Source organism: Kryptolebias marmoratus, linkage group LG17, assembly GCF_001649575.2.
Source record: "Kryptolebias marmoratus isolate JLee-2015 linkage group LG17, ASM164957v2, whole genome shotgun sequence".
In the NCBI taxonomy this organism is placed as follows: Eukaryota; Metazoa; Chordata; class Actinopteri; order Cyprinodontiformes; family Rivulidae; genus Kryptolebias; species Kryptolebias marmoratus.
This window is the reverse complement of record NC_051446.1, coordinates 8,324,887-8,334,090: the sequence shown is the minus strand read 5'-3', so window position 1 is coordinate 8,334,090 and position 9,204 is coordinate 8,324,887. Positions and strand designations below refer to the sequence as shown.

The following is a 9,204-nucleotide window of genomic DNA, read 5'->3' as shown; positions in this document are numbered from 1 at the left end:
GGATTCCCCCGGAGGAGCTGGCCCAAGTGGCTGGGGAGAGGGAAGTCTGGGTCTCCCTGCTTAGGCTGCTGCCCCCGCGACCCGACCCCGGATAAGCGGAAGAGAATGGATGGATGGATGGATGGATGGATGGATGGATGGATGGATGGTGAAATCAAACATTTTAGGTAAATCTTACCTAACAGTTTTGCGTACAGAGGTAAACTAATAAAAGAAAACATGTCTTCAGAGGGAGATATGTTTAATGTTGTGTGTTTAACTTGAAGTCAGTCTTTATGTGACTGTAGACTTTTGAGGGAATAGATGTTCTGTAATAGATGGTGTTCTCATTGGTTTGAACTTCAGTAGATGATTCACTTTCTGTACCAGTTTACTTTAGATTCACTACCTTCTGGTTTGATCAAAGCTTTAATAAACACTATTGATTTGTCTTCCAAAATCTTTTTATTATTATTTTCAGTGGTCACTGAAACCCTCTTTCCTGTGATTGTCACTTGTCAGGGGGAGCTGACGATGAGCAGTGACATGGAGATCCTTCAGAATGCTGTTTTCCTGGACGTAGTTCCAAACAGTTGGACCAAGCGAGCTTACCCCTCTATGTCAGGCTTGGCTCTGTGGTTCTCAGACCTGCTGGCCAGGATCAAGGAGCTTGAGGCCTGGTCCTCTGACTTTTTATTACCCGCTGCAGTGTGGCTCGCTGGCTTCTTCAACCCCCAGTCGTTCCTGACAGCAATCATGCAGACGATGGCCAGAAGGTAAGCTTGGTTTTGCAGTCCAGCATGAGACATTTATCAATTAATTAGCTGTGATCAAGCTAACCGCTTTGTTTCTTATTTAAAAGGAATGAGTGGCCTCTGGACAGCCTGTGTCTGCAGTGTGACGTGACAAAGAAGAATCGTGAGGAGTTCACCTCTCGTCCTCGTGAAGGGGCCTATGTACATGGGATGTACATGGAAGGAGCTCGGTGGGACACACAGGTACACAAAATGACTTATTCATGTCTTTATTTGTGACTTTAAAAAGTACTGTAATTGAACACATGATTTTAAGGGGATGTGTATGCATAAAAAAAGAACAGTGCTCTTCATAATACTGTGGGTAACCAAAGTATTCACCACCACCATTCTCTATTCTATTGCCTTACAACTTGGAATTTAAAAAAAAATTGAGGGGCTGTACCTTTTCATTTACTCAACATAACTATCACTTTGCGGTACCATTTATGGTGAAACAAACAAAGAAGTAACTGGTTTTCCTTAAAGCAATGGAGTGTTGCTTCAGCAGAGTGTTTAGAGCTATTGTACTGCTGGAAGGAGAACTTCTTTCCCATTTTCAAGAATTTTTCCATGCAGTTCAGTTTAATTTTATTTAGTTTATTTATATACCACAAATTCACAACCAAAGTCATCTCAGAGCATGATATAAAAAAGTAACAAGTCAAATCATAAATCCAATTCAGTCTAAAACAAATCCAAATTCTAAATCAGTTAAAAGCAGTAGTTTTAATCCAATTATAACATTATACAACCAGATTTACTAATTACAAGATGCCATTTAGTAAAAAGAAAAGTTCTCTGTTTAAGGCAACCAGCAGTTTGAAATGAAACTTCGCTTCTTTTCGGCACAGTCCCCCATCCTGGGCAAGCACAAGGGAGATGGTAGAAAGTAATGACTTCCTTCTAACTTCCTTCCAGCAGAACCAGGTTTAGGATGGGTGGCCATCTTCCTTGACTGGCTGGGGTGTGAGAGAACAGGAAGGAGACAGATACAGAAACATTGGCCAGATGTAGTTCTTGTGGAAGAAAAACAAAACACAAGGTTAACCAATAATTGCAACCATATATATGGAGATTAGATAGTAAAGACAGCAGAGTGAGGAAATGTGGCCAGTATGTCCTTCTGCAGTCTGAGATTATAGTAGCATAACTAAGGATAGCTATACAGTATATTTATATTTTTCTCCATCCATCTTTCCTTCAACTCTGACCAGCTTCCCTGCTAAAAAAAAAGACATTCCCACCATATGATGCTGCCACCACCATGCTTTACTTTGGCAGTGTTGTTTTCAGCAGAAGGACATGTGTTAGGTTTGCTCTTTTTGATTGCCAAAAAGTTTGATTTTAGATTCATCCGACCACAGCACCTACTTTCACGTCCTTGGGTAGTCTCTAACTTGCCTTTAGACAAATTCTAAATGGTCTGCTTTATTTTATTTTTCTCTTGACTGTAGCTTTTTCCTGGCCACTCTTCCATGAAGCCCAGTTCTGTTCACTGTGCAGCTTATAGTGGTGAATTATACTTTTGCAGTCCACTCTACACATACCTTATAAAACTTTAAGTTCTGCCTTTGACTGATGATGATGATGGATGATGTGAACATCAGGTGTGCTAACCTCCAAATGCACCTTTAAACAGAGCGAAGAAAAGTAACTTTAGCATAAACTCCAAAGAGAGTGTCAGAATTCCCTTTGTGATCTCATTTTCTGCTTTAAATCCTGCTTGTGTTCAGCTCTTAGAGTGAAGTGCATTACTCAACTTCCCCGGACTCCATCTATCTACATACACTCAACTACTGTATATGCACCAAGCTTTCAGGAGCATCCCTGTAGACTTCTTAATTAGAGAATGTGCAGAGTGTGCACTTGAACACTTAGATCGCCCTTTAGAAGAGCAGTTCCTTTTTTCTTCATTAAACTTGGAGATGTAGGCAAATAGACAGGCGGACAGACAGCCCGGGTTCCTCCACTTCTCTCCCCATCCTCTCTTCCCATCCTTCTCTCAGCCCCGAGGCCTGCTCTGTGCCGACAGCAAACAGGAACAGAGTGGGAGCTGGAGAGTAAGCAGCTCTCCATCTGGACACAACTATGCAGTAATAAAAGTCAAAGATTTATGATAAACCTACTCATCTATATTAATGAACCTTTCATTTTATTCATCAGGGGTTTTGGCATCAAAGACAGCTGCACCTTTCTACAGAAATATCAGTGGGCATTTGTGCATTTATGTAATGAACAACACTCATTTGTGATAAATACTTCCCTTTAGGTGCATTCCCGTTCTCTCAATATGTTGTGGGATTTAACAATAAGAACAGATGTCTGTTCCTGTAGTAACAGTTTATATGGAGCATCATTAAATAAATGTATCACAAAGAGCCCACATGGCAAGCTTTTTTTTTTTGCTGCCCAAACAAACATATAGTTAGTGCTACAGTATTTAAGACCTCTTTAAAGTTTTAGAGCGATTGCCGTGGCAATTAGGGCTCCGTCCTTTGAGCTTTCCAAAGTCATCAGGATTTATATTCCTTCCTAAAAGTCACTGTGCGTTCATGGAGAAACTTGTGTTTGTCAGGCGCTAAGTGTAGGAGGATTAATTAATGAGACAGACCACTCGCTTTCTGTGGGTTTAGCCAGTGTGGATTGTAAGGGCAATTTGACTTTGAATCGAGCTCTAATGACTTTCACCACTTTTTAAGGAAGCCACTATAAACAGGAAGCTAACATTACTTGGTCCAGTCCCTGTTAGTCAAACTTTTTTGTTGTTGTTTTCTAAAATAATCTTTTTAAATGTAGCAGTAATAAAAAAAAAAAAAACTCAATGCTTGGACAAAGGTCTTTTGGAGACTTTGTCCTATAGTTTTCTGTTTGTTCATCCTCACCACATCTTCTGTCATGTATCTTCCTTTCAGACTGGTTTGATCGTCGATGCCCGCCTGAAAGAACTCACTCCAACCATGCCGGTCATCTTCATCAAGGCCATTCCTGTAGACAAACGGGAGAACAGAAATGTCTACCAGTGTCCTGTCTACAAAACCCGCCAGAGGGGGCCCACTTATGTCTGGACCTTCAACTTGAAGACAAAAGAGAACCCTTCTAAATGGACCTTAGCTGGTGTGGCATTGCTTTTGCAGAATTAGATAGGATAAACACTGACGGTGCAGACAGGGTCAACAATAAGAATACCATGTAAACCAAATATTTCAAAATGAACTGTAGGAATAGAATAGTTTTATCAAAAATGAAATTCCTAATTTTAAAAAGCACACAATTCTCAGCTGACAACTTTTTTTAATTCAACACGCATCCTTAGTTGGGTTCTTCCAAGTCCTGTCCTTTTTTAAGTAGAAATGAAACTATTCAGAAAGATATAATGAAGGTAATGTGTGGGAACAAAGTACAGCAAAGGTCTCTCTGTCAGTTACATCTACACACAATATGTGAAACACCAAAATGGCTGTTAAGATAGTAACTCACTGGGCTGCGACTGTTTGAGACTCAAAATTGAAAAGAAAAAAAAAAGAAAATAATTTTTAGCTGCAGTCTCAGTGAATTCTGAGTGAAAGCAACCAAGCGGCCAGCAAGCCATGTGGCCATGTTTTATGCAGTCACCTCTTAACAATAATGGCCATTTTTCATATTTCTTGCAAAACTGTATTCCATGACATGTGCATTATTTTGTTGTCTGCCTCACAGAATGAAGAATGTTTTTCTTCTGCATTTGAACATCTTTCCATGTGATTTGTGGATTCCATTAAAAAAAGAGTTTAAGGATGCTTCTGTAACTTTGTGAAGCACCTTCAGTTGTGAAATTACCCTTTGGTTGTTTTCAAACTTAACATATTGGGGTGTAAGAAACATGGCTTAGTCAGATTGGTGTTTTAATGAATCGTCTTTATTGTCACTCAGCAAAATCCTAACAGTTCAGATCACAGTGACATGAATCAGATAATATGAAGGAAACAGGTCAGTCCTACTTCAGCAAAAGTCCTGATTGATAATTTCAAACAACCCGAGATGATATTTTTGAAAATAAATCTTTAGAAACTATAAAAATGTAAGGTATAAAAATGTATTTTAAAAGTTATTAAACATAAATAAATGCTCACGCCTAAACTCTGGGCATTCTACTGATCATCAGCTTTGGTGCTTACATTGACAAGGCATTAGTAATACATTTCAAGATGTTGAGGCACAAACTACATATGCAAAATAGCTACTTTTTACCTAAAGATTCATTGTCTTGTTTAAAACCTATCCTGAATAAACCTAACTCATTTCCATTTGTGTATATTTCAAAATAAGTCTCTGTTGAGGGTTCATAGATCCACAACTTTTATCACAACTGTGAAATCATATTTTTCAGTTCAGAGTCAAAGTTTAAAATACTTTAAGAAGTGAATTCCTTCATGATTAGTGTAGATTCATTCCTGCAAGGCTTCAGTCTGTTTGATGATGATCCACAACAGTTTTAGATAAGTTAGTGCTCTTTCAAAATTCCTAAGTAGTTTTCATGACTTTTATATTAGGCCTTTTTCAGAAAACAGTTCTGCAATAAGGCCACAAAGGTAAGCCATCCTTAAAGCAATCACCAGTTGAGCTGGCAATCGCTTTCAACGATTGGGGCTTTCATAAATGAAGCTAGCATTGGGAGTACTATGCATTAAGTATGCGTTGGGTATCTCCCATTCTAAATCTTGCAGTCAGCTGGTTGCACAAACCAGCTGTCAAACCACAACACCAGCTTAGACTTATTAGCCATTTCAACCCATTTTTTTGCTCATAGACATACCAGGAACAAGTTGACCACACCCCACTCTTGCCGCCATGGTTCCTTCATTTCCTTCACATCGAGACATGAAGAAGGCATCCCAGGCCCAGCTTAAAGTGTTTTGCAAGGGAGGTTATAGATACTAAAAGCCTGTTTCTGCAGAAGAAAAACAAAAGAAGCTGATATTAAATTACCTCCTAAATTGTGTGAGATTTTAAAGTAAATGAGTACAGCTCCACTCTGTTGATTTGTTTGTTGATTAAAAGAAAATGTGATAACAAAATCAGTTGATAAAATCAACTATATGTTTATATTTTTTTTTTAAAACTGGTTCCAATTATGAAGAAGGAGCTGTTTTACCAGTAAATGTCCGATTTACTGGTCTGTTGATGTTTACACTCATGAAGTGTGAATCATGAATGAAAGAAAGAAATCCTGGATACAAGCAGGTCAAAATGAGCTTCCTCCGTAGGGTGGCCAGGCTCAGCCTTGGTGACAACTTGAGGGGCTTCGTCATCCGTGGGGGACCTCTGAGTAGAACCGCTGTTCCTCCACACTGAAAGGAGTCAGTTGAGGCACTACAGGCATGATTAAGAGGCCTCCTGGCCATCTGGGCATGTCCTACTGAGAGTAGACTTGAGGACAGACCCAAAATCTGCAGGAGGGATTATATATCTTCTCAGGCCTGAGGCCACCTCATGATCTCCTAAGAGCAGCTGAAGAGTGTTCCTGCGGAGAGCGGTGCGGTGTTTGCATTTTCCTCTTGGACCTGTTGCCTAAGATAAGAGGAAGTGTCAATAGCGGGGCGGAGGCGAACCCAAAGTGCAGACTCATCATTTAAAAATAAAGTAATTTATCAAAGCAAAAAAATACACAAAACAAAAGGCTGGCGTGGTAGAAAAAAAGCAAACAATAACAAAATCCAAAAAGGCAATGAGCATGGTAACAACAAACATGAACAAAAGGAATGGCCCAGTGAAGAATGAAGAACAGAGACCGGTTTTTAAAAACAGAGGGAAAGATGATAATGGGTTGCAGCTGGGGACATAACAAGAGACAGGTGAGGTAGGCGTGGCAGGCGTGACCGAAAAATTAAGGTAAAGGTGAATGGTGACAAAGGAAACAGAAAGCCAAACAACTCAACTAAAACAAAGAACCAAAACTCAAAACACTGACATTCATGACAGGAAGATGGAAAGATGGAGGACTCTTCCTTCAGTAGGTAAAATCTAGGGAGAAAAAACTGTCCAAAAGCAGCTTATTTATCTTGGATATTCATTAGAGGCTTACAGTTTCTCCAGAGAAGTCCCTGACTTTATTAAAGTGCACAACAGAAAGATACTTTATTGATCCCAGAGAGAAATTCAAGCATCCACAAGCAGCATAACAACACTCAGTAAGTAAAGTATTTTTTTTAATGAGGAGCCACAATAAGACAATAAAAACCATACGTTATTGCTGTTACACCAAATTTATTATTAATTTTATGTCCAGTGGTAGTAAATCATCACCCACAGAAAGTAACACATTGCATATGTTTCTTGTAACATTAAAAGAAGAAAACCCTCCCATTCCGCAGACAGTACCTGCATAACATCTCTTGTAATTCTCTGTGTGTTGGTTTTTTTTGCATGATGCCTTTGTTAGTCTACTAAAAACATTTATTCATCTTTGAAGACTGGTGTCTAAGTTAAAAGACTGTATAATTGACTGTATTTCAGATTTTTGGACAACTGTCTTTTAATCTTTAATCTTTAGTGGATGATCGTGCCTGTTTTAGCAACATTATCTTCAAATGCATCATATAAAATCAAGGGAAAACAAAATTTAAATGTGTGCAATTAATTCACATTCAGTTTTACTTTCAGAAAAGTTTGACAATAAAGATTTGTTATCGAGCAATTCCAGATTGTACTTGTGGTTTTACTTTCATATACTCTTCAGTATATCTCATTTTAGTCCGAGTGTGCAGTTATTTCTCCTATCTCCTGTTTCCAGTCCCTCAGTCCTGCCTCCTCTCCTCCTCCAACCCTCTTCCCCTCTCGCTTCCTCCTTTCCAATTCTTTTTTCTTCGTTACTTCTCCCAGTTTGAGATAAAAAAAAAATCTCCAAAGCAGAAAGTATGCAGCCTCACAGACATATGTACAGTACAGACATACACACATGCTGTAGTATAACTTGGGCTTAAAACTCCCTCTATCGCTTTCTTCTTTCTTGTTCTCTGAATGTCTCAGCTCAGGTTCCCTGGCGTCTCCTTTATCTGCTTATTGGAGAGTCCTAACAATGAGCTTAGAGACGAAGTATGAGGAGGAGGAGAAGGTGAGGGATAGTGGGAGGAGGGAAGCAGTGATGCAGGTTGGTCTCCCCAACAACAGCATCAGGTGGCATTATGAAAATAGATCCTGCAACCCTGTGCAACCACATTGTGGCTTTTTATAGGGGGATGCTTTTGCAACAGTGCTTCTGAAATTGTGTTGTGCTGAATGGAGGTATTTCCAAGTCATAGAGATGACCCTTCATTAAGCCCTGTCTCCCTTAGATACAGGGCCTAATGCCTCCCTTGAGATACCAGTGCTGCATCTGTGAAGTTTCTCATTTGTGCAAAGTATTTTAATCCAAAATAGGCTAATTTATCTCTCTGGATCATTATTTCTTTTATTAGTTAGTGAGAAATTTCTCACAGAATAACCAAATGATTATTTATCAGCTGAATATGGTGTCAAATGAGCAGCAAATTTGAGCAGTTATCAAACATTTTAGCAGTGGCTACAGGGTTGAAAACTTCAGCTTATTTATTGCAAAACAAAAACTTCTTGGGAAACCTGTCGATCTCCTTAAGCTGATACTTTCATGGAATCATGATAAGGCCCCTTTTACACTGGATGCTGGTCTTTCTACAATTTAAGAATGGGCTTTGCAGGGTCTTCAGGCTTATATTAACAATGCAGTGGGCTCCCCATCAGATGCCTGATAAAGCACATCAGGTCTACACTGGTTTTGAGTATGCACAGAACTTTTGTAGTGGGGTTGTAGTGGATATCATCATGGTGGCAGCATGCCTGTTCTGTTCAATTCAGTTTAATTATTTAGCATTTATTTATATAGCATCAATTCACAACAAGTTGTCTCAGTGCACTGTACAAAACATACACCTACATTATAAAATGCTATTTAGTCAAAGTTATCTAATAAAGCCAAAAGATTATGCAGTCTCCCATCCTGCGCAGCGCACTGGAACAACTCCATTTTAGTTTCTAAAATGGAGTTTAATGTAGTTTCTGTGGGAAGAAAACCAAAGAAAAGCACAAGTTAATGGCAGCAAGAATTATAAATCCAAACATAGAGAGTAGAGTGAGAAAATGTGGTCAGTTTGTTCTCCAGCAGTCTAAGCGTATAGCCTGGAAATCAGTCCTATAACACTTACCTGTTCTGTCACCGAAGCAAACCCGAAACTCACCACGTCCTCTGCTTCCAGGTCCTGGTTCCTGTTATTATCACCATACCCGATTCACTGTAAAATAAACTCACTTCCTGCTATGTTGGTCTCCCGTGTCTGTCTGACGCCGAGCTGCTCACTTTAGAAGAAGTTCAGAATCCTGACAGAATGCTCCAGCCAGACCAAACTTCTAAGAGCAGCTCCGGTGCCGGGCAGACCGC

At 39.5% G+C, this 9,204-nt stretch overlaps 1 protein-coding gene across 2 annotated transcripts in view; it reads left to right on the top strand.

Moving 5' to 3' along the window:
- Positions 1–7,121, top strand: part of LOC108235825 (dynein heavy chain 9, axonemal) — a 194,607-nt gene extending 187,486 nt beyond the window's left edge. For both annotated transcript variants that reach the window (XM_037980602.1, XM_025005916.2), the window contains exons 65-67: positions 502–755; positions 842–977; positions 3,689–7,121. In XM_037980602.1, coding sequence (XP_037836530.1) covers positions 502–755; positions 842–977; positions 3,689–3,916 — 618 coding nt within the window. In that variant the 3' untranslated portion in view covers positions 3,917–7,121. The remainder of the gene's footprint in view (positions 1–501; positions 756–841; positions 978–3,688) is intronic.
- Positions 7,122–9,204: the final 2,083 nt, after the last annotated feature.